Raw genomic sequence first — 27,730 nt, 5'->3', positions numbered from 1 at the left:
AAGAAAAATGAGGATAAAACAAGAGAGTGTTATATTAGGTAGAAAAATCAAGGAAGTTATTAAAATGTGCTTTCATCTGTTGTAATAAATGATCCACAGCAAGGCAAGATTGTCAGGTAGGGTATTTCTCTAATAAAGAAAAAGAGAAAGAAAAACACAGATCAAGGAAAACTACCACAAGATAAACCTCCATGATAAAAGCCTATGGCTATTTAAGGAAGGTGAATGCTCAATTTTTAATTATTGGCAACAAATATTGCATAAGTGACAGCCTTAGGTCATTCATTTTTGAAAAAATGTTGCTAAATACACAAGACTGCTAAATACTAAGACTTGTCATAACCTGTCAGTTGTTCTTTCTGTTAGAAAGTGTTCTGTGAAAAAAGTTGCTAGTTCATCTGGCAGCTCAACTGACTTGTGAGTGGAGCCCAAACACTTCGGTATGCAACAGGGGGGCACTTTGGATACTTTTCATTTGATTTCACAGAATATTAAAAACATATGTATTTGAGTTTAAATTTAATAAAATTAATACTTTTTACCCATTCATCAAGGATATTCTTAAGCAGAATAGGGTGTTTTTCTTGTTGCATGTGTATGACGGGTGACTAATACAGTGACATCAAGTGTGGTTTAGTGTGAGTCTTGACTGGCATTAAGGTGCTGGCAATCTCAGCCACCTTTGATTTGGGCTGTCAGAGCAGATGTTGACCTGGTGAAATGGTTTGGGTTATGGTGAAAATAGTTTTGACCTCGTGGGTCCCCAAAAGGGTCTTGGGCATCCCAGTGGTCAGAGAATATACCAGATATTCTCTTTTCCACTCCTACCCTTTTGTCTGTGAACTCTTTATCTACTTTGTTTGATCCTCAGACCGGCTCAGTTTCTCTCATTGTAAGCCTTTAAACCCATCTGCTCTTCTCTGTCATCACATGTGTCACCCCACTGCTCTTAGGGTTCTTTGGTAATTGCTGTCTAGACAGGGTAGTGACTTCCCTGGGCCTGGCTCAGGACCCAGGCATTCATTAAATATTTTTTGAGTGAATAAACTGCTTAATGCTTGGTCCTGTGCTGGGAATTGGGGGTCTGGAGCTGTCAGACCTTGTCCCTTTTCCTGAGATAGAACACCTCCAGCCCAGTAGAGGAGCCAAGATGTGCCCTGCCAGGTAACAAGTGGCAGGAGATGCAAAGCTAAGAGCTCCATTTGGCTTAGGATGCAGGGAGCTGGTGGGGCCTCTGCATTCATTGAAGGGAGGGGCTATGAGGTGGAAAGGGTGTGGCCGTGGAAGAGAAGAGGCCAAGCCCCACCTGGAGCCAGATTCCCTGGACCTCTTGGCGCGACACTGGGGTGCTCCAGCCAGTATCTGATGGCCGATGGTGTTCTTTTGTTTCTCCCTCAGGTCACAGTTACCTGGAGAGGCTCCTGGATGTCGAGGTGCCCCAGAAAGTCTGGTGAGTTTAGTTCTGGGGCTTGGGGACCTTCAGGCCAGGGTGTCGAGGTCAGCACGGGGGTGTAGGCACCTCCTGTGACTAGCCTTCCTTCCTCAGCACTGGTCACCTCCTGCCCAGATCTAACCAGGCAGTGTGCAGCTCAGGTGTCAGGGCTGCCCACATTGCTTGCTGGCCCTAGCCCAGGCTCGACCCTCCAAGCCCTGGCATCCTTACCCTGGGGCCTATGCCTCATGAGGCTGTTGAATTCAAGGGCCTTTGGATGAGTTAGTACAGCTGTGAGGAGCCTCCTGTCAATTGGGGTGGGGAGGATGTGTGTGGTATGTGGGCTGGAGGTGTTCTGTGCCCCAGGATTATACCCCGTCACTGCTTTGGGCCAGCCAGTCCCCTGACTTCTTTTCCTTGCGGCCTCATCCCACTGTTACTAATTACCTGCCCCAGCCCCGGCTTTGGAGTAGAGGATCTTTGCCTGGGATGGGAAAACAAAGTGACTGGGCAGATCTGGCTGACTTGGCTGGCCCTGTGGTGGGTGGAGAGGTGGCTCCATCCTCTGGTAGACGGAGACATGGAGCTGGGAATTGGGCTCTGATCCCAAATCAAAGCTCTGATGAGTGTGAGAGGAAGCCAGATTTAACTGATGGTCCTAATCTTCCCAGGCACTAGATGGTTCCAGGAAGCCACTGGCCTTGGCTACTGTTCTCCCATCCTGCCTGGGGCCTGTGGGTTCAGGCTAGGGATATGGACTCTCTGGGTCCCCCTAACCTCCAGGGAGTGGGGGAGGGGTTTGGACTCATGGAGTGAGGGGGAGGGGGTTCCCACCCATCACTTCTCGCCTTTCAGCCCCGAGCAGAAGGAGCCCAGCAAGGAGGTTGAGCCTGTGGAGACAACTGAGCCGGAGGTGAGGTCGGCAGGCCATGGAGGGGAGGATTCTGGAAGACCTCAGGGGTTGTGCCCTGTACCACGGCCGTCCTGAGCCTGAAGACCTGGTTGGTTGGAGACCCCTAAAGCCTTAGTTCTTCCTGCAGGTTCCCAGGAACAAAGGGAGGGAGCCCCGCAGCGCCACCAAGATAACCATCAGCACGCCTGGCTCACGGCCTGCTGCTGGCGACCCCGCCACCCCCTCGGAAGGGCAGCGAGGTGAGCCTTCTTGAACCTGCTGCATGCAGATGCCCAGGGCCCTGGTGGGCCTTGGTGGCCTCAGCTCGAATTTCTCTTTGGGGCCAAGGGACTCCATTTTGGGGACTGATAGGCTGAAGTAAAAGAAGCCCAAGGGGGCCTAGACCTCCTTTGAGACTCCAGATTTCATCTCCCCACTTTTGGCTGGAACTGCTGCTGCGTGCCATCTGAGTGGTCCCACCTTGTTGGGGCAGGACGGAGGCAGGGGGACTGGCCTAAGTTGGGGCACTAACTGAATGGCCAGGTCATGGCCTGGAGCCACCCTTTAAGGGGCAGCAAGAAGAACCATGGCTGGGGTTTGAGACACTTGGCCTTTCTCACTGGTTGCCTTTGACCTTTGGGGTTCCTCTCCTCTCTAAAGAGTGCAGGGAAAAGCATGGCCCAGAGCTGGGCAGAAGCCCTACCTGACTTCCCAGGTTGCCAAATGATGTCCTGGACTCTACTCAGGTCTTCCTGGGTAGAGTGCTTCTCTGGTGGAAACAGCAGCTGTGAGATCTTGAACACAGCTTCCCCATCTTACAATGGGGTCAGGGACAATGGCCTTGCCTGTCCCACAGCCCTTAGGGTTGCTGCAGGGACCCTGTGTATGTAGTAAAGGATAGGAAAAGGCTGACGGGGAGAGATTGGTGCTTTCTCCTAGCAGTGGCCCTGCACCCCACCATGCTAGGAGGAGCCCTCTAGCTCCTCTTTCATGTCCTCATTGGCTGAAAGGGGCAAGAGTGGAATTTAGATGGCATTCAGGCAGCCTGTTAGAGCTCACAGCTTCCATAATGCTTCTGCACCTGAAATGCTCCACACAGCTCTCAGCATTAGAGGTAGGTGGGATATCAGTTGGGCAGCCTTGACAGGATTGTCCTGTCCTTACCACAGTGGTCAGGCCCTGGATTGGGAGGAAGGGGTCTACAGGCTGGAGCCCAGATAGCATGCTGGGCTCTGGACGCCCATGGATTTCTTGAGACCAGTTGGTACTGAGGCTGATGCTTCTGCCACTGGCCACTTGGGGTCTTCCAGGAAGACACCTTGTCCCCACTAGGGTGCTGTGCTGGGCATCCTCCCCTAACCCCTCCAACGCCACCATCAACCCATCAACCCCACTGAAGTTGCTCTCTTCACAGAGGCCAAGACCGACAAAACAGATGGGCCCAAGGAGCCACCCCAGAGTGTCAGGTTTGCATTTGGGAATGGGTGTGCAGGTGGGTGTCTAGGTTCCCAGGGGGCCAATTGTTGTGAGCCTTGTGTCCACATTGGGGAAGGATGGAAGTAGAGTCAGGGGCCTCTGCCACCTGTCAGCTGGGGTGTGGCCTTTGCTCTGGTTCACTGAGCAGGGGGCTTGATGCTGCAAGGTCAGCACCAGCCTGGGGGTGGGCTACCAGATCATGACCCTGACCTTCTGGCTGCATGACCTTGGACTGGTCACATTCCTTCCTTGCTCGGGCAGCAGAGGCTTGGCCAGAGAGACCCCACTTCTCTGACCTCTTTTAGCTCTGCCATCTGCAGCCCTTGGAACTGGTGGGCTTTTACGGGCACGGCTGGAGCCCCGGGAGGGAGCAGTGGGATCTGCTGTGTGATGCTGCTGCCTCCCGCACCTTGGCAGGAGGAAGCGCAGCTACAAGCAGGCGGTGAGCGAGCTGGATGAGGAGCAGCACCTGGAGGATGAGGACGAGGAGCTGCAGCCCCCTAGGAGCAAGACCCCGTCCCCGCCCTGTCCGGCCAACAAGGTGAGCTGGGTGTTCGCCCCACTCTGGGGGCCCTGCCCCGGCTTGCCGCACTCTGAGCCCCGGGCCTTCTGCAGGTGGTGCGGCCCCTGCGGACCTTCCTCCACACCGTGCAGCGGAACCAGATGCTCATGACTCCCACCTCCGGGCCCCGCAGCAGCGTCATGAAGTCTTTCATTAAGCGCAACACACCCCTGCGTGTGGATCCCAAGGTGAGGATACCCACCGTAGGCCGAGCCTGGCCTGAGTCAGGGCAGCGTGGCCCGAGCCCCCAGGCTGTCCCATAGGTTGCTGGGAGTAGCGTGGATGAGGCCTGGCGTCGGTCAAGGGCTAGTTTGAGCCTCTGCAGCCATAGGCTGCCTCCACGTTTGGGGACATTGTCTTGATGGTGTGGGCTCTGGATGGCAGCATGGAGGCACGGCCTGTTTAATCCTGGATTTTGGGTCCTGGACTGGGAAGTTACAGCATTGGCTCAGTAGCCGTTGACATTGCCCATCTGTTCCCAAACCTCCCAGTGGTTTGTGTGGTGAGGTGAGGGTCATCCCTGGAATCTTTTACTCTCTCTTACTCCCTGGGAGATGAGGGTTGGGTGAGATGAGAGGCTGTGGTGGTGCTGCTGGCATGAGCCTTGCAGATCTGAGCAGACTCTCCGGCACAGCCAGAAGTGTAGCCAGTTTTCTAGGACGTTCCCCAGCCTGGCACTAACTGTTGGCCTTTTCCTTGTCTCCTCTCTTCCACAGTGCAGCTTTGTCGTAAGTAGAGCCTTTTCATGTCCTTGTATCCTAGCTCCACCTTGCACTTATCTGCTGTGGCCCTTTCCCTGTGTAACTGACCATACCTGTAGACGCACTAACTTTGTCAGCAGGAGCGTTAAGAGAGATGGGGAAATGGGAGGTACTAGAGGTGCTGGGTAGCTGGTTGGAGGCACCCAGTTTTGGAGCTGGGCCTCCTCCCTCTGCAGAGCCTGCCTCCTAGGCCCTTGACTATGCTCCCAGGAGGACAAGTCACGGAGGCTCCTTGAGGCAGGGGGAAGCAGGTGGGAGGGTGACCAGCAGCTGTTTACCAAGGCCACCCTTCCCCTGCCCTCCAGCAATGGGCTTTTCCTCAGAGTCTGGGGCTGTGAAGAGAACAGACGAGTCCTTTCTGATCCCCAGAGCTACTGAGATTTATTAGTTTCACGGACCCATGCTACTTCCTTGGGGGCAAGAGTGAGAGGGGTAAGCAGAGGCCTGGATCAGAACCATAGTTGGAGGTGGGATCTTGCCAGGGACAGTGTAACTATCAGTGGCGGCCTCTGGAAACAAGGCCACAGGAGCTGTTCTCTTCTCAGGTACCTCAGAACTGAGCTGAATTGGGCTATTGGCCATGAGTGAGGAGCCATGGAGAGCTGGGACCTGCTCAGCCCACACTCCTGGCTCCCTGGGGTGGCCTGTGCTGATTGTCATGCAGCAGCCCATCCATTCCTTTAGTCGCTGCATATGCTCTGCAGTGACTCCCACGGGCTGCACGGAATTGTCCTATGGCAGCTGGGAGGGCTTCTGCCTCTAGCCAAGCGCCTATGCTGTGCTGTCCTGCAACTTGATGGGTGGGATGGCCTTCCCAGCTGCTAGACGGGTGGGACCAGAATTTGCCTCTCCTGCAAGACGGCTGGTCTCCTCTGGGTGGATGAGGCAACAGCATGGCTTCCAAGAACCAGCAAGTAGCTGCCATGGTCTTCCGGCACCTGTTTTCACAACTAGGTCTCTGCTAGGCCCATGGTGGTGACCAAAACTTGGATTATTCTTCAGAGAGAAACCCCACCTGTGCTCCCACCCAGGCTGATTAGATCATTGCAGGTCTCATGGTAAATGCCAAAGGGCCCATGAGCTGTGTTTTCCTGCTGTAGGGAGCCCAGGACCCTAGACAGGGCATCCTGTGGGTCTGTAACTGCCATCAGCTAGGAGGGCATGGAGGGAAGCAGCGGGTTCATTTCCCAGCTCTTGCTTCTGCATCTTGGACCTATTTCTTATCCCTTGGGCCCAAGTTTCCTCAGCTACAAAAAATGAGGAAGGTCTTAGAGAGTGATATGCATGAAGCTTGGTGTGAACTGGTCATCTGGTAAATGGCAGAGAGAATCTGCTCAGTTTTGGCCTCTGGAGGCAGACAGGGCTGCACCCGCTTTTGGTTTTCATTCTACTCTTGGTCTTAGGGTGACCTCTGGGGAGCAGGTACAACCTAGCATACTTTTGAGGATTGGTTGGCACAGAAAAGAAACGAATATGCTATGAAAAGAATGACTCTTAAGCACCAAGCTTCCTTCTCTGAAATTAAGAATGCAATAGGATTAGTTTTCCGACCTGTATTGGGAAGTTTTAGCACTCACGCTTTGGGATGAAAGCCTGGATTGCTGAGTCCTGTTGAGACTGGGAGTTCCAGTCAGTTGCCTCTTGGGGCAGGAAGAGAAGGTGGTGGGGACAGCAGGTTCTCCTGCAGCCTTTGCTTCCAAGGTGCTCTCCTCCTGGGAGAACAGACGGGTGCGGCTTGGTGGGGAAAAGTGTAATGGACCCCAGCCCTGAGCTGCTCTTCTTCTTGGCCACCCTGGGCAATTACAGAGCAAGGGGCTTCAGATGGGCACCCACTCCTGTTGACTTGGGGACCTCCCAAAGGCCAGCGTCCTTTTGGGCCCTTCCTGTACCCCCTTGGCCACTATGGCTTGTGGGTGTCTGTTTCCGTTCATTTCTCTTTTAAAAAAACTTTATATTAAAAAAGTTATATGGTACAATCGACAAGTTCTTTTGGGTACAGTTCTGTGGATTTAATATGTGTAAGTTTATATAGACGCTGCCACAATTGGTATCCAAAATGGTTCCATCACCCCCAAAACTCTTCTTATTCCTGTAGAGTCACACCCTCCCCTCATTTCAACCACAGAGCTGTTCTCCATTTCTAGGGTTTTGTCTTTTGGAGAATGTCATATAAATGGACTCATACAATATATAACCTTTTGATATCAGTTTCTTTCACTCGCACGATACCTTTGAACCTCTCTAGATCACTGTTTTTGAATTGAGTACCTTGTAGACAGCATGAAGTTAGGTCAGGGTTTTGTTTTGCTTTATTTTAGTCCATTCTGATAATCTCTTTTTTTTAGTGTATGCTCATTTAATGGCATCTACCATTTCATGCTTGTCCTCTTTGTTTTTCCTTTATCTGTTTCCTCTTTCATGTCTTTTTTTTGGAGGGGGTGTCTTTGAACATTTTTTAATATTCCATTTTAATTTCTCTGTTGTGATTTTGACTATTGTGTTATAGAGTTTTTTTTTTTTTTTAAGTGATTGCTCCAGGAATTACATACTTAACTTTTCAGTCTGTTTCAAATCAATATTCTACCAGTTTGGCTGGAATATAGAAACCTCACTACCACACAGGCCCCTTTACCCTCCCTATTGTGTGCTGTCATTGTCTTAGGTGCTACATCTACATACATTGAATATCTTATCGGACAGTGTCATAATTACTTTTGACTGCAAACATTTTGAAGAACTTAAGAAGAAGAAAAGAACAGTTGATTATGTTTTTCCAGATCTCTGTGGCTTTTCCTTTCTTTCTGATGTCCCACTTTTCCTTCTGGTATCATTCTCTGCTGTCTGGAGAACTTCCTTTAGCAATTCTTTTAGGTCAGGTCTGCTGGCAGGCCACAGAATCTCTAGTTTTCTTGTACTTGAGAATGTCTATTTTACCTTCATTTCTGAAGGATAGTTTCATAGGATATAGACTGCTTTTCTTTCAGCACTTTAAATTAACTTCCTGCCAGACTCTGTGATTTCTGATGAGAAATTCCTGTCATTTGAACCATTGTTCCCCTCAGGTCATGTGTCCTTTTTCTGTGGCTGCTCTGGAGGTTTTCTCCTTTGTCTTTAGCATCAGCAGTTTGATTATGTGTCTGGAGTTTACTGACCTTGAATCTGTAGGTTTATGTCTTTTACCAATTTTGAGCCATTACCTCCTCAAAAATTTTCACCATCATAGTCTTTTTCCTTGTGGTATACCAATGACATGAATAATAGACCTTTTGGTATTATCTTCCGATTTCCTGAGGGTCTGTTAATTTTTTCTTCTCTCTGCATTCAGATTGTATATCTATTGATTTATCTTTATGTTTATTGACTTCTGTTTTTTCCATTCTGCTATTGAGTCCATCCATTGCATTTTTTTAAATGTGGTTTAATTTTTGTTTCTCTTTTTTTTAAACTTTTTTTTTGTATAGTATAACATATATTACAAAGTAAAGAAATAAAACAGCAAGTTTTCAAAGCACTCTTCAACAAGTAGTTACAGAACAGGTCCTCGAGTTTGTCATGGGCTACGATACAATCCTCCCAGATTATTTTCCTTCTAGCTGCTCCAGAATATAGGAGGCTAGAAAGCGTAAACATTTTTTTAATCATCCCAATCGACTTTTTTCCCCCTTTTTTTTTTGTGAAAAATAACATATGTACAAAACTGTAAATTTCAAAGCGCAGCACCACAATTAGTTGTAGAACATATTTCAGAGTTTGACACGGGTTACAGTTCCCCAATTTTAGGTTTTTACTTCGAGCTGCTCTAAAATACTGGAGACTAAAAGAGATATCAATTTAATGATTCAGCATTCATATTCATTTGTAAATCCTGTCTTCACTGTATAACTCCACCATCACCTTTGATCTTTCCATCCCTCTCTTTAGGGGTGTTTGGGCTATGGCCATTCTAAATTATTCATATTGAATGGGTATGCCACTAATATGGGGTAGGGAGATGGAACTACCTGATGGCCCTCTAGGTGTCAGGACTTATCTGGACCAGGGAACCATCTGGAGGCTGTAGGTTTCTGAAAAGTTACTCTAGTGCATGGAACCCTTGTGGAATCTTGTATATTGCCTTAGATGTTCTTTAGGATTGGCTTGAATGGTTCCAGTTGGGGTTTGGCAGGTTATGATAGGTAGCAGTGTCCTATTGATTGCATTTAAAATTTAGGTATTATAGTTTTGGTTGTAAGATTTCCATTTGATTCTTTTGTTTATCTTCTATTTGCTATTCTGTGTTTTCTTTCTATTTTCTTTATATCTTCTATTTTGCAGTTTTCCGGTTGTCTCAGGAATATTGGTGATTACTTGTTGAGACATTTTTATAAGAGCTGCTTTAAAGTCTTTGTCAGGTAATTTCAGTACTGTGTCATCTTGACCTTGGCTTCTGTTGATTGTCTATTCCCACGTGACAGATTTTCTAATCAAGAAACCAGCCTAATCAAGATGGTTAGGCTCAGGCTACAAGTTCAAACCAATGTAACTTTCCTGCAGGATGTGCTTCTAATCTTTGCTGGATTTCAGAGCCTTTGCAGTCATGTTTGGATCAGTTCCCCCTCTGTGTCAGTCACTGATCAGTCTGGGACCTGGGAAGTGGTCTGTTAATTTAGTTCTTCAAGTCTTTGGTCTGCTCCCTGCACTTGGAAAAGAGCTCAGGACTTTGTAATAAACTTAAGGCCTCATTTTCCTGATTTCTCTAATATTTTCTAGTTCTTTGGAGCTTCCCTTTGCTGTCCTCCTGCCAAGACATTGGGTTTTAGATACCCGCTTGGCTGCTTGCTTTCATGACTGTGTCAAGGGCCACCTGGGTGGGGGAGTGGGGTGCAGAGAAAGAAATAAGCAACATGGTTTTGGCCCAAGCTTTTGAGATCCCAGCTTCGTAGGTTAGAGAGGAATGTTCTTCCCCAGAGTTTTGATTCTGTGGGTTCCTGTAACTCCTGCTGCCACAGTTGCCATGGGATTGCTTGTGGGCTGGGGCATGAGAGAAATGAGAAAAGAGAAATGCCCCAAAATAGGAGTATTAGAAGTTCCCTTTCTGCTCCTTGAGCCAGACAAGAGGGCTTTTCCTGGACTCGTCTCTGTCTTCGCCTTGATGATTCCTTATGAGTTCCAGCCTGCATTGAGTTTAGACGGGGGGGAAAATGGGTAAACTGTCTGTCAGTTTGGTGGTGCTTTGAATTCTCATCTTCTTCTCCAATCCACCTGCTGTTATTTACTTTACAGAGCCCTTAAATAGCTGCTCCGGGCATTCTAACCGGGTTTTATAGCCATATTCAGTGGGAGAGACAGGGTGCGGTCTAGTCATGCCATTTTACCCATAACCAGAACCTTAGGGAAAAGTACCACATGTAATTTATCTTTTGCCAGCCTGTTGCAACTTCTGGAAATACTTGGTTATATTTTCTTTTATTCTCCTTTATTTGTTTTTCAGTTGTTAACAAAATAGTTGATATAGACAGAAGAACATGTGTATGCATCTGCACATGCACATAGTTACACGCATGGTATATAAATTATAAAGCAGGAATAACATAATAAATTAACACTTGTGTACACATCACCCACCCCCTTAAAAGGAACATTTACCCCACTTTCAGATCTACCTTTCTGATCACAATAATTCTTCATTTGCTTTTTTTATTGTCTTTTTTATTTTTTTAATTAAAAAAAAATGACAGACACAAACATTATTTTTTTAATTTATTAATTAAAAAAATTTAACAAACCAAATAAGACACCAACATATATAATCAGTAATTCACAATATCATCACTTAGTTGCATATTCATCATTTCTTAGAACATTTGTGTCAATTCAGAAAAAAGAAGTAAAAAGACAATAGAAAAAAAATAAAATGAAAACAGAAAAGAAAAAAAAGATTATACCTACCATACCCCTTACCCCTTGCTTTCATTGATCACTGGCATTTCAAATTAAATTTATTTTAGCATTTGTTCCCCCTATTATTTATTTTTATTCCATATGTTCTACTCATTTGTTGACAAGGTAGATAAAAGGAGCATCAGACACAAGGTTTTCACAATCACACAGTCACATTGTGAAAGCTATATCATTATTCAATCATCTTCAAGAAACATGGCTACTGGAACACAGCTCTACATATTCAGGCAGTTCCCTCCAGCCTCTCCATTACATCTTGACTAATGAGGTGATATCTATTTAATGCGTAAGAATAACCTCCAGGATAACCTCTTGACTGTGTTTGGAATCTCTCAGTCATTCGTTTGCTCTTAAAATGCGGTTTTTGACATATTCATAATCAGAGCATGCATCTGAATATGAGCCCTGAGTTTTGGTCTGCCCATGGCTTGTCAGGGCTCAGTTAAGGGCATTCATGACTCAGGACATTGAGGGGTCCTGGGGTCTCCCCAACAGGAAAAATGGAAACCACCATCCTTGGGCTGGGTGGGATAGAGGCAGCTTTGGGTGGTGACTGCTTCTTTGAACAAACAGTCTGATGTGCTGCCCATGTGGCAGATGGTTGCTGGGGGACCACTAGGTGGCTGGGGTAGGGGTGGTTCTGGGCCAGCTATATCCCCAGCCCTGTGCTGCCATCTTGCGCACATCCCACCTTCCCCAGGAGAAGGAGCGGCAGCGCCTGGAGAACCTGCGGCGGAAGGAGGAGGCAGAGCAGCTCCGCAGGCAGAAGGTGGAGGAGGACAAGCGGCGGCGGCTGGAGGAGGTGAAGCTGTAAGTGGCCTGGCTCCTGAGTCTGGCTGCCACCCTGCCCCAGTCTCGGCCACCCATCCGTGACTTCTTTGTGCCCTGCAGGAAGCGTGAGGAGCGTCTCCGCAAAGTGCTCCAGGCCCGGGAGCGGGTGGAGCAGATGAAAGAGGAGAAGAAGAAGCAGATCGAGCAGAAATTTGCCCAGATAGACGAGAAGACTGAGAAGGTATGAGCCCCGGGCTGGTGGGTGGCTACGCTTTGGGGTGCACGCTACCTGGTAGGAGGACCCAAGCGGTTTGGACTTTGTGGCCTAAGGGTTAGGGCTGGACCCCTAGAAATGTAGGAGTTTGATATCCCATACCTCTCCTGCCCCATGGGTCCTGGAGTCTTTTCCAAGCCAACCTGTGGGTTGGTGTTCTCAGCTTTGGGTCTTCCCAGAAACTCTTTGCCAGTGGGTAGCCTGACACTTCTGCGCAGGTTGGCTTTCGGGCACCTCTTTGCGGGGTTAAGCGAGCAAGGCTGCTCCAGTGGGCACATGTGTGGGGCTCTGCAGGCTAAGGAGGAGCGGTTGGCAGAGGAGAAGGCGAAGAAAAAGGCAGCAGCCAAGAAGATGGAGGAGGTGGAGGCACGCAGGAGGCAGGAGGAAGAGGCTCGGAGGTTCAGGTGGCAGCAGCAGGTATGAGTGCAGGTGGGCAGAGGGGTGGTGGCAAGAGGTGCTGTGAGGACCCGTCTGGCTCCAGTGTGGACCCTGCTGGGACCCACCTCCCAGAAAGAAATTCAGTAACTACCTCGGGGATAGTGACAGTGACCTCCTTCCTGTTTTCTGTAGTGGCAGCAAAGGGTAAAATGCATGGACTCTGGAGCCAGAGTTTTCAGAATTCAAATCTCAATTCTGCCCTTTATTAGTTGTGTGACCCTGGGGAGGTTACTTGACCTCTCTGTGCTTCAGCTACTTTCAGTTACGGTGTTGTCTCCTTGATGGGGTTGTTGTGAAGAGTTGGTGTGTTAACGTACGTAAAGTGCTCAGATCAGTGCCTGGTGTGTGGTCAGTGTCATCATCCACTCCCTGAGTTCTCCACATGTACCAGCAGGGGCCTAGCTCTTCCTGAGAGCTCAGAACTCTCAGTGTTGTGACTCAGGAATGCAAATCTGTCATTAGGGGGTTATAATGCCAGTAGCAGCAGTGGATTGTTCTAGGCGTGTTGTCTGTATAAACCCAGCAACTCTGCGAGGTGTAGGTATTGCTGTGGTCTGCATTATATAAATGAGGAAGGCCAGAGAGGTTAAGCGACAATCCCAGTGTCACACAGCTAGGGAGTCTGGCTCCAGAGTTTATACTCTTCGGTGTGAAATCTGCTGCTGAAGCAAAGGAATTTTTTCCTTGATGCCTTTTTCTGGCTGGTCGTGAGGATTCCTCCAGAGCCTGGCTTGCCCGGTACTCCCCAGCCCAGACTCTGCTTTCCCTCTGATGCTGGCACTCTGTGGGAGTGGCACTCTGTCCCTCCCTCCCTGCCTCTCCCACCCAGGCCTAGCCAGAGGGCCCTGATCTTGCCTTCTTTTCCCAATCCCAGGAGGAGGAGGAGCGGCAACACCAAGAGGTGCTGCAGAAGAAAAAGGAGGAGGAACAGGAACGGCTGAGAAAGGCGGCCGAGGCCAAGAGGCTGGTGGAGCAGCGTGAGCAGGAGCGGCAGTTGGTGGAGCAGGAGCGGAAGAGGGAACAGGAGCGGAAGAGGGAGCTCGAGCGGCTCCAGGCTGAGAGGTGAGGGAGGCTCCGGTGGACCTGGAGAAGTGCTCTGGCCCCCATTCTAAGGAAAAGTGTGGCTCAGAGATCTGAGTCTGTGGGAGAGGGGTCCCAGACTCTGGTGGTCTCCAAAGCTATGCGCCAACTCCTGCTCCCTGCACCCTTGGGTGTGCACACTTCCAGCCCTTGCGGCCCAAAGCATGGCTCTGGGCTTCAAGCTGGGGTGCCCGTTCTGCTGTCCCATCTTCTGAGGCATGTCCTGTGGGCCAGCCCTGAGGGGCTCTTGATTTGCTCCTCAGGGAACAGCAGGAGAAGGAGAAGGCCCTGCGGCTGCAGAAGGAGCGACTGCAGAGGGAACTGGAGGAGAAGAAAAGAAAGGTAAGGGGGCCTGGTGTGGGGGTTTCATGAGGTGTGGGTAGAGCTGTGCACCAGGGGCAGTGCAGGCCAGGGACAGACCTTGGCGTCCCTGGTGCAGCAGCGGCCTCACTTGCCACGCTGGGTGGGCCAGCCTTGGGGAGCAGAGGGCCTATTCCCGCTCCCTAAGGCTGCGCCTGGTGCCTGGGCCCCAGGAGGAGCAGCAGCGCCTGGCTGAGCGGCGGTTACAGGAGGAGCAGGAGAAGAAAGCCAAGGAGGCTGCGGCCTGCAAAAGCCTGAACGTGACCGTGGATGTGCAGGTGAGGCCCCGGCCCCGGGGTGGAGAAGGCCCCGCTGGGATTGTTCTCTTCCAGGAGCCGGGAGGCACGGGCTATACTAAGACCCCAGGGGAGCAAGGGGTGGAATTGTTTTTTTAATTATTTAATTTTTAATGTGTCTATTTCTTATTCTAAAAATAGAAGTGGTTTTTGAAAAGGAAGTAAAGTGAAAATAAAAAGGCGGGAGGGGAATGTGTATCCTGAGAGTTAAACTCTATTAAGCCTGGTATCTGTCCTTCCAGGTCTTTACATGTATGGCCAGTTAACACACACATACATACATTTTTTAATCACATAAGAAATTAGCAATTATTTAATGTCATCAAATACCCAGTTGTCAGATTTCCAATTGTACCATAAAAGTCGTATTTTTTGCAGGTTTTTTAAAAAATATTTTTATTGAGATAGCTTTTACACACCATACAGTTCATACATGGTATATAATTAATGGCTTACAGTATCATCACATAGTTGTGTATTTGTCACCATGATCATTTTTAGAACATTTGCATCACTCCAGAAAAAAGAAATAACAAATAAAAGCCTGTACATCCAGTACTGCTTACCTCTCCCTCTCATTGACCGCTAGTATTGCAATCTACTCAATGTTTTTATCCTTTACCCACCCCTCCATTATTTATTTATTTATTTATTACTCATCTGTCCATATCCTGGATAAAGAGAGTGTCAGACACAAGGAAGGTTTTCCATAATCATGCAGTCATATTGTAAAAGCTGTTAGTCATATAATCATCTTCAAGAATCAAGGCTACTGGATTACAGTTCCAGGTACCTCCCCTCTAGCCACTCCAATACACCATAAACTAAAAAGAGATATCTATAAGCATAAGAATAAGCTGCAGGGTAACCTTTTGACTCTGTTTGAAATCTCTCAGCCACTGAAACTTTATTTTTTCTCATTTCTCTTTCCCTTTTTGGTCAAGAAGACTTTCTCAATCCCATGAAGCCAGGTCCCGGCTCGTTCCTGGGAGTCATGTCCCATGTTGCCAGGGAGATTTACACCTCTGGAAGTCATGTCTCATGTACTGGGGAGGCCAGTGAGTTCACCTGCCAAGTTGGCTTAGTGAGAAAGGCCATAACTGAGCAACAAAAGAGGTTGTCTTGAGACTAAGGTGTCACACAAATACCTGAAGTTCCAGGGTACAACCAGGTTATATACAAATAGCTCAGCATCTCAGAATTTACAAATAACAGTTACAACTCTGGAATAGATGTGACTTCTGTAAGGTTTACAATAAACCTTAACCTGATAAATCGTATGCTCAAGATTTCAGTTCTCCGAGTCTGTACATTATGGTTAGTCCATATGAGTGAGGCATGATAATATTTGTCTTTTTGTTCCTGACATTTTATTCAGCATACTGTCCTCAAGATTCATCACCTAATTACATGCTTCAAAACTTCATTCCTTAATGAAGTTTTTTTTTTTCACTTGAAAATTTTTTTTTTATTGTAGTAAAATATACATAAAAGTTTTATCTCTGTAACCATTTTAAGTGTTCAGTTCATTGGCATCAGGTACATTCATAGTGTTGGCAACCATCACCACTATTTCCAGAACTTTTTCATCATCCCAAACAGAAACTGTAGCCATTAAGCAAGAGTTCCTTACCCATTCCCTACAGTCCATTAACTTTATACTACTCTCTGTCTATTCTAGATATTTTATATAAGTGGAATTATGCAATATTTAATTTGAGTTCACTTTTGTATGTGTTGAATTTTAGAGGTCTGTGACATAGTCTCATTTTTCCTTTTTTTCAATTTTGACCACTAAATATTTTTTTAATTGTGAAAAATAACATATATACAAAAAAGCAATAAATTTCAATGCACACCACAATAATTAGTTATAAAACAGATTTCAGAATTTGGTATGGGTTACAGTTCCACAGTTTTAGGATTTTTCCTTCTAGCTGGTCCAAGATACTGGAGGCTAAAAGAAATATAAATGTAATGATTCAGCAGTCATACTTATTTGTTAAACCCTACCTTCTCTGTATAACTCCACCATCACCTTTGATCTTTCTCCCACTCTTTAGGGGTATTTAGGCTATGCCCATTCTAACTTTTTCATGTTGGAAGGGGCTGTCGATAATATGGGAGGGGGGATGAAACTGGTTGATGTTCTGGAGAGACTGGTCCCTCTGGGTTTCAGGACTTATTTGGCCTAAGAACCCATGTGGAGGTTTTAGGTTTCTGGAAAGTCATCAGTGCATGGAACCTTTGTAGAATCTCAGATAAAGCCCTAGTGTTCTGTACAGTTGGCAGAAATGGTTTTGGTTGGTGTTTGGCAAACCATGATAAATAGCAATATCTAGCTGAAGCTTGCGTAAGAGTCACCTCCAGAGTAGCCTCTCGACTCTATTTGATCTCTCTCAGCCACTGAAACCTTGTTTGTTATATTTCTTTTTCCCTTTATCATGAAGGTATTGTCGATTCTATGGTGCTAGGGCCAGGATCATCTCTGGAAGTCATGCCCCACACTGCCAGGGAGACTTACACCCCTGGATGTCATGTCCCATGTAGTGGGGAGGGCAATGGTTTCACTTGCAGAGTTGGACTTAGATAGAGAGAAGCTGCATCTGAGCAACAAAAGATGTTCTCTGGAAATAACTCTAAGGCATAACTATAGGTAGGCTTAGCTTCTCCACTATGTAGATAAACTTCATAAGAGCAGGCCTCACGATCAAGAGCTTGACCTATTGATTTGGGAGTTCTAATCTTTGACACAGTATCAGGAGTTTACCTGGTGGTGAAGTTTAATAGTTTCATATTTCCTCCCATCCCTCAAGGGACTTTGCCAATACTTTAAAATTTATCTGCTCAACATTCTCTGGGATGTATTTAGGCTTTACATTAAGCTGTACAGAATTACAAGCCCTCATTCCATTCTGGGTACCAGGTGATTGGGTTATTTAAATGATCTATCCAGACAGGTTGTCAATTTTATGTGCTACATAAAATTTAGGTTTTCGGCAAAATAAACCTCTCTTCCTTTGGTCTCATAGAGCAGGTTAAGTTCTAAAATACAGACAATATCCTCCTTCCTGAATTCTGAATTTACCTTAGTCTTGGCCCAACCAACTTCATTCTTTTTTTTTTTTATGTGTTTTATTGTTAAATATAACATACATACAAAGAAAAGAAAGAAAAAGCAATGTTTTTCAAAGTATTCTTCAACAGGTAGTTACAGAACAGATTTCAGTTTGTTATGGGTTAGCATTCCACTATTTCAGATATTTCCTTCTGGTTATGACTCCAAATACTGGAGGCTAAAAGAAACATTTTTTTCTCTTTTTTTGAGAAAAATACCATATATACAAAAAAGCAATAAATTTCAAAGCACATTGCAACAATCAGTTGTAGAACAGATTTCAGAGCCTGGTATGGGTTACAATTCCACAATTTTAGGTTTTTACTTCTAGCTGCTCTAAGATACTGAAGACTAAAAGAAATATCGATGTAATGATTCATCAATCATACTTGTTTGCTAAACCCTACCTTCTCTGTATAACTCCACCATCACCTTTGATCTTTCTCCCACTATTTAGGGGTATTTGGGCTAAGGCCATTCTAACTTTTTCATGTTGAAAGGGGCTGTCAATAACATGGGATAAGGGGATAGAACTAGTTCTGGAGAGGCTGGTACCTCTGCATTTCAGGACTTATCTGGTCTAGGGACCCATCTAGAGGTGTAGCTTTCTGGAAAGTAATCATAGTGCTGGAACCTTTGTAGAATCTTGTATAATGCCTTAGGTGTTCTATTGGACTGGGTGGAATGGGTTTGGTTGGGATTTGGCAAGTTGTGGTAGGTAACAATGTCTAACTGAGGCTTGCATGAAAGTGCCTCCATGGTAGCCTCTTGACTCTATTTGAACTCTCTCAGCCACTGATACCTTATTTGTTGCACTTCTTTTCCCACTTTTGGTCACGATGGCATTGTTGATTTCATGGTGCCAGGGCTAGACTCATCTCTGGAAGTCATCTCCCACGCCACTAGGGAGACTTTCACCCTTGGGTGTCATGTCCAACGTAGTAAGGAGGTCATGATTTCACTTGCAGAGCTGGCTTAGTGAGAAAGAGGCCACAACTGAACAACAAAAGAGGGCCTCTGGAAGTAATTCTGAGACATACGTATAGGTAGAGTGGTAGCCCATGAAAAACTCTGATGATCTGTTCTGTAACTACTTGTTGAAATGTGCTTTGAAAATTATTGCTTTTTCTTTCTTTGCTTTGTATATGTGTTATATTTTACAATAAAAAAACATTTTAAAAATCCATTGATCATAGAGGTAAGGGTCTATTTCTGAACTCTCAATTAGAATCTTTTGGTCAATATGTCCATCTTTATGTCAATACCATGCTGTTTTTATCACTGTAGCTTTGTAATGTGCTTTAGAGTCAAGAAGTGAGAGTCCTCCAACTTCATTTTTCTTTATGAAGATATTTTTGGCTATTTGGGGCCCTCTAACCTTCCAAATAAATTTTTTAATTGGCTTTTCCAATTCTGTAAGGTTAGGCTGTTGAAATTTTGATTGGAATTGCATTGACTTTGCAAATCATTTTGGGTAGAATTTACAATTTAACAATATTAAGTCTTCTAATCTGCGAGCATAGAATGTCTTTCCAACTGTTTAGATCTTTGATTTCTTTTAGAAATGCTTCATAGTTTTCTAAATATGGGTCTTTTATATCCTTAGTTAAGTTTGATTATTTTAGTTGCTTTTGTTAAGTGAACTTTTCTCATTTCCTCCTTAGATTGCTCGTTACCAGTGTATAGAAACACTACTGATTTTGTGCATTGTTCTTAAATCCTGCCACTTTGCTGAACTCATTTATTAGGTCTAGTAGATTTATTGTAGATCTTTGGGAACTTTCTAGGTATAGGATCATATCCTCTGCAAATAGTGAAAGTTTTACATCTTCCTTTTCGATTTGGATGCCTTTTATTTCTTTCTTTTTGCCTAATTGTTCTAGCTAGAACTTCCTGTACAGTGGGCATCCCTGTCCCTGATCTCAATGGGAAAGCTTCCAGTCTTTCACTGTTGAGTATGATGTTTCCTGTGGGTTTTTCATATATGTCCTTTATCATGTTAAGTTTCTTTCTTTTCCTATCTTTCAAAGTGTTTCTATCTGGTAGGGATGCTGGATTTGTTAAATGTCTTTTCTGCACCAATTGAGATAATCGTGTGGTTCTCCTTTTTTGATTTGTTAATGTGTGTGTATTACATTAATGGATTGTCTTGTGTCGAACCACCCTTGTAGTCCTGGGATAAGTCTCACTTGATCATGGTGTATAATTCTTGTGCAGGTGGATTTGATTTGCAAGTATTTTGTTAAGAATCTTTACATATCATTAGAGAGATTGGTCTGTAATTTTCCTTTCTTGTAGTATTTTTGTCTGGTTTTGGTATTAGAGTGATGTTGGCTTCCTAGAGTGAATTAGTAGTGTTTAAGAGTTTGAGCAGGATTGGTATTAATTCTTCTTGCAATAATAGGTAGAATTCATCTGTGAATTCATCTCATTCTGAGATTTTATTTTTTGGGGGGCTTTTGATGACTATTTCAAGCTCTACTTGTGATTGGTTTATTCAGATCTTCTAGGCCTCTTGGAGTCAGTTTGAGCGTGTGTTTCTTGACAATTGTCCATTCCATCTAAGTTGTCTGTTTTGTTGGCATACAATTGTTCCTATAATCCTCTTGATGTTTTTTATTTCTGTGAGTCAGTAGTAATGTCATCCCATTTTTAATTCTGTTCATTTGTATCATCTCTCTTTTTTTATTTGTTGTTCTAACTAAGGGCTTGTCAGTTTTGTTGATCTTCTCAAAGAACCAACTTTTGGTTTTGTTGATTTTTCTCTATTGTTTGTTCTCAACTCCATTTATTTCTTCTCTAATCTTTGTTTTTTCTGTTTGCTTTCAGATTAGTTTGTTGTTCCTTTTCTGGTGTGTAGTTAGGTCTTTGTTTTAGCTCTTTCTTCCTTTTTAATGTAGGCATATAGGGCTAAAATTTCCCTCACAGCTCTGTGTTTGCTGCATTCCATAAGCTTTGGCAAATTGTGTTCTTGTTTTTATTAGTCTCGAGATGCTTACTGATTTCTCTTGTGATTTCTTCTTTGACCCATTGATTGTTTACGAGCATGTTGTTTAACCTGTATTGTGGCCAACCCAACATGTGATCAATCTATCCTGGAGAATGATCCATGAGCACTTGAGAGAAATGTATGTCCTTCTGTTTTGGGGTGTGTTGTTCTGTATATGTCTGTTAGGTCTAGTTCATTTATCTAATTGTTTAAGTTCTCTATTTCCTTATCAATCCTCTGTCCTGATAGTCTGTCTTTCATTTGAGATGAAAGGTGTATTGAAATCTCCAACTATTATGGTAGGTACATCTATTTCTCCCATCAGTTTTGTTAGTGTTTGCCTCACTGGTTAGGTGCGTATATATTTATCATTATTCTTTCTTCATGGCGGATTGCCCCTTTTCTTAATATATAATGTCCTTCTTTGTCTCTTATACTAGCTTTGTGTTTAAAGGCTATTTTGTCTGCAATTAGCTACACTGGCCCCCTTTTTTTTGGTACTTTTTGCACACAGTATCTTTTTCCAGCCTTTCACTTTCAACCTATTTGTAAACTTAGGTCTGCTGTGAGTCTCTTTTATAGAACGCATATACCAACCAACCATGTGGATGGTTCATATTTCTTTTTACCCATTCTGCCAGTCTGTCTTTTGATTGGGGAGTTTAATCCATTAATATTCAGTGTTATTACTGTAAATGAAGTACTTCAACCATTTCATTCTTTGGCTTTGTATGTTGTGTCTTATTTTTATTTCTCTTTTAGTTACCTTTACTGTTACTCTACATTCCTACATTCTTTTCCAAGCCTCTCTCTTCTGTCCATTCTTTTCAGCCTTTCTTATAAGAACTCTCTCAGCTTCTGCTTATTTGTGACTATCTTAAACTCCCACTCTTTTCTTTTTTTTTTTAACATGGGCAGGCACGGGGAATCGAACCTGGGTCCTCTGGCATCGCAGGCAAGCATTCCTGCGTGCTGAGCCACCGTGGCCCACCCATAAATTTTTATTTATTTTTATTTTTATTTTTTTAACATGGACAGGCACCAGGAACCGAACCTGGGTCTCCAGCATGGCAGGTAAGAACTCTGCCACTGAGCCACCACTGCCTGCCCATAACTCCCACTCATTTTGAAGGATGGAACTTTGGTGGAGAGAGAATTCTTGGCTGTCAGTTGTTCTCTTCAAGTGTCTTGAATATTTCGTACCACTGCTTCTTGCCTCCATGGTTGCTTATGAGAAATTGGCATGCTTAGTCTTATCAGGCATCCCGTATATGTAGTGAATTGATTTTCTCTTCCTGGTTTCAGAATTCTTTTTTTATCCTTGGTATTTGACATTCTGATTTGTATGTGTCTTGGAGAGGCCCTATTCAGATTTATTTGGTTTGATTGGAGTGTGTTGTGGTCCTTGGAACTGGTTATCAATGTCTTTCATGAGAATTGAGACATTCTTGGCCATTATTTTCTCAAATATTCCTTCTGCCCTTTTCCCTTCTTTTCACCTTCTGGGACACCCATGATGCGCATGTTTGTGTGCTTTGTGTTATCACTCAGTTCCCAAAGACCCTGATCAATTTTTCTCATTGTTTTCTCTGTTTTTTTTTCTCCTGTCGTTTTCATATGCTGCCTCTAGTGTATTTTTAATTTCATCTGTTGTGCTTTTCGTCCCATTACAATCTGGTTTTTCCCTTTGCATGCTTTCAGCTTCTTCTTAATGCTCACCCAGTGTCTTTTTCTTAATGTCCTTAATCTCTTTGGCCATCCCCTTGAATTGGTTTAGGATTATTTGTTCTAGAATCTGTATCTCCTCTGACTTTCTGAGTTGCTGCTTTAACTGGGCCATATCTTTCTGCTTCTTAATATGATAAAAAATTTTTTTTTGCTGATATCCGGGCATTGGCTTATATTGGGGGTTTACTCTGAAGGTTAGAGTCTCACTCTTGTCAAATAAATTGTTGTTGATTGGGTTTGTGTTAATGCTCTTTGAAAGTTGGTTCGCCAGTGTTACCCAACCAGGGCTGGGCAAGGGACCCAGGAAAGGGCACACAAAGGGCCCAGGGAGATGGTTAGGTAAAGACACCAAAAAGCCTTTTTATTCATCTACCCAAGAGTACGCTTTCCTGGGCTGCCCGACATGTAGCCCTCCTTGCCCAGAAGCCTTGGAGACTCCCCAGAGTTGCACTCTCTGCACCTGCCAGCAGATGGCGCTCTTGGGCACCCTGGTCCCCTCAGCCCTCAGAAGGCTGAGAAGGTCCCTGCAGATCCTAAGCAATGGCTTGGCCATACGCTGCGTGGAGGCGTGGGGTGGGGTTGAAACTGCCAGTCCCAGCAGTAGAAAATCACCAGCCAAAAGCTAGAACAGCACTACATGTCCCGCCCTGTTTTTGGGAAGGTGGACCACTACTGCTCCTTTCAGCTGACGCCTACCAGGGACTGGGGAACTGGACGTTTTCTGCCCCCAAGAGTGTGGGATGAGGACAAGTAGCCGGGCTGGGGGAGTTACTCATGAGCTCTCCCTGCAGCTTCCTGCACTTTCCTGGGTGTCGCACAGCACCCTGCCCATCTCCAGCGCCCAGACCACTATTCTGCAGGGTTTCTGCCAGACCCCTGGCTGTTTAGCTGGGATTGAAGTGAGACCAGCCTCTCCCTGTCACCCATCTTGGATCATTTCTATATGTCTTTTTAAAGTTCTCTCAACCTCTTGTTTTAAATGGCTGTGCAGTATTTCTTACTTGGACATATGAGAATTTCTTTAGTCAGCCCCTATGGATGAGCGCTTAGGTTATTTCCAGCTGTTGCCAAACAAGATATAACATATAAGGAGGGATTTTCACTGTAGCACAGGTTAGGCTGAAAACGTGGAAATTAGCGAAGCATTCCTCCTGAATTGTGGCGCATTCAGGGCAGGGACCTGGAGCAGTCAAAGGGCAAAGGTGGGTCTGGATGCGCTGAACTGGAGGATGGTCCCTCCACTCAGGAACCTGAAGAAGGAGGACGCAACGTAGGGCATGTGGGCCAGCTTAAAATTAGAAGGTGGCCTGTGAATGTTTTATCTTTCCTGTGAATTCGGGAGTGACTAGAGACCCGGCACCCTCCTGGCCCCCCATCCTGACTGTCGGTGCTGAGAGCAGCAGGTTTGCAGGGGAGGGTGCTGACGACCATGCCGTCTCTTCCAGTCTCCCGCTTGCACCTCTTACCAAATGACTCCACAAGGACCCAAGGGGCCCCCCAAGATCAACCCGGATAACTACGGGATGGACCTCAACAGTGATGACTCCACTGATGACGAGGCCCATCCCCGGAAGCCCATCCCCACCTGGGCCAGCGGTAAGGCCTGTCCTCACTGGTCCCTCGAGCACCTGTGCCCTGCATGTCGGGAGGCTGCCCTGCCCGTGGGGGGCACCTTGAGGCGGTGACCTGACAAGCCTTCGCAGGGCCTGGGGCTGCGCCTGGGAAGGGTGGGGCATCCTGCAACCCGCAGGCTCAGCTGAGGACCAGCCCTGCAGCGCTGGCTTCCTTGTTCTCCCAACCAAACAGACAAATCTGCAGCTGGACCTGCTGCAGGCCCCGTGCCAGGTGTTCTGGCTCTGACAGTAGACCCCTTCTCTGAATCCCAGTCAGCAGGGAAGCTGAGACATGGGACCCCTGAGCAACCTGGGGGTGATGCTAAGAGTGGGGATTGTGTGCTGGCAAAGTGCTAAGAGCTGGAGGCCCCGGGGGGTTCCAGCCAACTCGGGAAAGGCAGGTCAGGTCCTGACGTGGGGCGTGGGGGCGCATGAACGGGACTTGACCCCGGAGGTGACAGGCCTGTGAGTGAGTGCGGCTGTATAGTCTGGGTGCCAGGTCTGCCAGGAGTGGAGCAGGGACCAGCATGTATGGTGGAAGCTGCATTTTGCTCAGCTGGGGGGTCTGTGGTTTCATTCCCCAGAGAGCAGGGCCAGGAATCCCGTGGGGGGTCAGCACTCTGCAGAACGCAACTCACTTTTCTTAATTTCACCTCATTTGAACCGCACGGTAACTGGAGTCTGACTCAGTCACCTTAACTCCTGGTGTCAAGTCATTGCGGGAGGGTGTGCTGACCCACCTAATTATAGTTGATCTTAGACTGCCAACTTAAGCACTCTCAGTCTCCTTATCAGAGAAATGGGGGTGATCAGGTCCACTGGGGGCAGTTTACTGAGGACTCAATGAGCAAGTGCATGAAAGTGTTTGGAGGGGTACCTGGTACTAAGCAGGGGCTCCATGCACGTTTCCTCCTCTGACTCCTGGGACCCTCGCTGGTCTTTCTGCCAGGGCAGTGCACCTCCTAAACAGGGAGAGGAGAAGTATCTCCCTCCCAGGTGGTCGTTGGGACAGTGAGCCAGTGTCCAGCTTAGGCTGCCAGAGGCCAGCAGTAAGGGCATGTAGAGAGAGTTCCCAGTGTGTGGTGGCCAGAAGGCAGGAGGAGGGCTCTGAGCGGGCTGGGGTGGAGAGGGCGAGGAGGAACCTGCGACAGGGCTGGGGAGAGGCAGAGGGAGCCACAAGGTCATGACCTCCCCTCCATGTTCCCCCAGGCACCCAGCTCAGCCAGGCCATCATCCACCAGTACTACCACCCCCCAAACCTTCTGGAGCTCTTTGGAACCATCCTCCCGCTGGATTTGGAGGACATCTTCAAGAAGAGCAAGCCCCGCTACCACAAGCGAACCAGCTCTGCCGTCTGGAACTCGCCACCCTTGCAGGGCACCAGGGTCCCCGGCAGCTTGGTCTACAGCCTGAAGAAGCACTGAGGCAGGCCCAGGGTCCGCCTTGGGCAGCGTCTGCCCCTGTGTGTCTGTCTGTCCGTCTCTGTTGGTCTTGTGCCCTCCCCCTGGTATGCAGCCCTGAGGGTTTGGGCAGTGGTGTATATCATTGTCTTCTGTGTGCTGGTGTTTCTGCTGCAGGTGGGAGGGGAGCCCCAACCTGTCTGAAGGCGGGGCATGGTGGGTGGGTGGGAGAACCAGGCCCAGCCTCCCCTGCCCGCAGGCGCTCTGTAAATAGATTCTTAGAATTCAGCAGAATTTTAGCCTCTAGTGTTTGCGAGCTGGACTAATAAAGTATATTCCTTCAAGCCTGCTGTGGGTATCATGAAGATAGGGGTCCTGGACATGGTGCTGAGTCTCGGGCCACTGGGGGACTGATGGCCTGAGGCCCCGTCCCTTCCACTGGAGTGTGTGCTGTGACCACTGGGCCCCACCCCCAGATCTGACTTGCTACGCGAGTTCTGACTTCCCTGGTGATTCTGACAGTCCCTGGATGATCCCTCCTGAGAAGCACGGGTCTCCTACATTTACTCTCACAAAGGAGCAGGTGAACATGCATCTCATTTTTTCTGGGGAGCTCCCTCTTTGTAAAGGGGGGGCTTGGTCAGTGGGAAGGACCCGGGGCTGAGGTCAGGAGACCTGGGGTCATGGCCCAGTTCTGAGTGTGGACAGTCCTTCCACCCCTCAGCCTCAGGTGCTAGCTCACTGCATGGATGGGAAAAGGTCTCAAGGCCTTGTGTGCGCTATTGAAGGGTGAGATCTGATGAGAAGGAGGATGTCTCCTGAAACCACCTTGGGACCAGAGCTGGCCAGCAGCAAGATGTTTCTCCAACAAAAAACCAGGCAGCCACTAAATACATGCTTAGTGTCGGTAGAAACGGATCCTGATCCTGCCTGCTTGCTGCCTGCTGTGTTCTAAACGTGTGCCCTTTGGCCCTTCCCACCTGCAACTTCAGCCTCGTGAACAGAGTTATCAGACTAGGGCCCCTGAACCAAATCAAGCTCCAGTCAGTTTTTGCAGAGTTTAGTTGCGACATAACCATGCCCATTTGTTTACTCATTGACTACAGCTGCTGTACTGTAGGGCACTGTTAGGTAGTTGAGATAGCGGCCTCTGGCCTGCAAGGTCCAAAATACTCACTGTCTGACCCTTTGCAGAAAAAGTTCGCTGATCCCTGCATTAGGACAAAATAAAGGCTCAGTACAAGAGTGCTTAAAAAAAATGAAGAAATAGTGAGCATACAATAGACCAAATTCTAGAAGATTTGGACCATGCAAAGAAAAATGTTTTATGGTTTATTCAAATAGAGTACACAATTTCCATTTGTTCCATGTGTTCTCTAACTGAAGACTGCCCTGTTGAGTAAACTGGCAAGTGTGTCTGCCTCAAGCCACAATGTCAAAATGTCACTGCTTGTAGTGAATGTATTTATTTAGTGTGTTTGTGAAAAAGTTGTTAAAAAAATAGTTTTGTTTGCTTGGCATCTTCATCAGCATTTGGCACTGTCAGTTTTATTTTAGCTGTCGTAATAGAAGCATAGTGATAGCGCGTTATGATTTTAATTTGTTTCCCTAATAGTTATGGTGAGCAGCTTTTCATGTGTTTATTTGCCATCTGTAAATCCTTTGGTGAAGTCTTTTCAAGACTTGCCTATTTTTACATTGGGTTGTTTACTTACTGTTAAACTTTAAGATTTCTTTATATATTATGAATGCAAATCCTCTTGTCAGTTATTTGCTTTGCAGTATTTTCTCCCAAACCATAGCCTTTTTAGTCACATCAAAAATTGTAAATTTTGATGCAGTCCAGTTTATTAAACATTTTTTTCTTTTCTGGATTGTTCTTTTGGTGTCATGTCTAGGAAATCTTTGCCTTGCCCTCGGTTTTGAAGATTTTATCCTGTTTTCTTCTAAATATTTTATAGTTTTATATACTACATTTAGATCTATGCTCTATTTTGGGTTAACTTTTTATGAGATGTGAGGTTTATGTTATTCTTTTTTTTTTTCATATGGATGGATGATGAATTGTCCAGCATAATTTGTGAAAATATATCCCTTTTCCACCGAATTTCTTTTTGCATCTTTGTAAAAAATCAATTGACCCTATTTGTGTGGGTCTATTTCTGGACTTCCTTTTCCATTCTTTTGATCTGTGTATCTGTCTTTTTGCCAAATATATCATGGTCATGACTAGGAGCTTTCTCATATGTCAGAATCTGGTGTATGCTCTCTCCAGTTTCATTCTTTATCAAAATTACTTGGACTGTCTGTCTACTTTGCCTTTCAGTATAAATTTTAGAATCAGTTGAATGTACAAAAAAAATCCTGTGATCAGTTTGACTGCAATCGCATCAAATCTAGAGATATATTTTGGAAGAATAATGTATTTATTATAATGAGTCTTCTAATTCATAAACCTGACGTCTGTCTATTTTTTATGCCTTTATTTTCTTTCGTCAGAGCTTTGTAGTTTTCACCATACAAATCCTATGCATTCTGTGGACTTTTTATATCTTAAATATTTCTTTAGGGGGGAGCTGTTGTAATCGGCATTGTTTTTT

At 46.0% G+C, this 27,730-nt stretch overlaps 1 protein-coding gene across 1 annotated transcript in view; it reads left to right on the top strand.

Annotated features, from left to right (window-relative positions):
- INCENP (inner centromere protein) overlaps positions 1-26,999 on the top strand; it is a 38,471-nt gene extending 11,472 nt beyond the window's left edge. Inside the window, exons 5-19 of the mRNA XM_077116002.1 lie at positions 1,399-1,450; positions 2,288-2,345; positions 2,473-2,584; positions 3,739-3,790; positions 4,218-4,341; positions 4,416-4,550; positions 5,079-5,090; positions 11,764-11,873; positions 11,955-12,075; positions 12,403-12,525; positions 13,421-13,608; positions 13,890-13,968; positions 14,160-14,264; positions 23,563-23,713; positions 24,940-26,999. Of these exons, the coding sequence (XP_076972117.1) occupies positions 1,399-1,450; positions 2,288-2,345; positions 2,473-2,584; positions 3,739-3,790; positions 4,218-4,341; positions 4,416-4,550; positions 5,079-5,090; positions 11,764-11,873; positions 11,955-12,075; positions 12,403-12,525; positions 13,421-13,608; positions 13,890-13,968; positions 14,160-14,264; positions 23,563-23,713; positions 24,940-25,154 (1,637 nt within the window). The 3' untranslated portion in view covers positions 25,155-26,999. The remainder of the gene's footprint in view (positions 1-1,398; positions 1,451-2,287; positions 2,346-2,472; positions 2,585-3,738; positions 3,791-4,217; positions 4,342-4,415; positions 4,551-5,078; positions 5,091-11,763; positions 11,874-11,954; positions 12,076-12,402; positions 12,526-13,420; positions 13,609-13,889; positions 13,969-14,159; positions 14,265-23,562; positions 23,714-24,939) is intronic.
- The last annotated feature ends 731 nt before the right edge of the window (positions 27,000-27,730 follow it).

The sequence above is a fragment of the Tamandua tetradactyla genome, chromosome 9, assembly GCF_023851605.1.
Source record: "Tamandua tetradactyla isolate mTamTet1 chromosome 9, mTamTet1.pri, whole genome shotgun sequence".
Taxonomy (NCBI): Eukaryota; Metazoa; Chordata; class Mammalia; order Pilosa; family Myrmecophagidae; genus Tamandua; species Tamandua tetradactyla.
The sequence above is the reverse complement of the archived record's forward strand: the minus strand, read 5'-3'. Positions and strand labels throughout refer to the sequence as shown.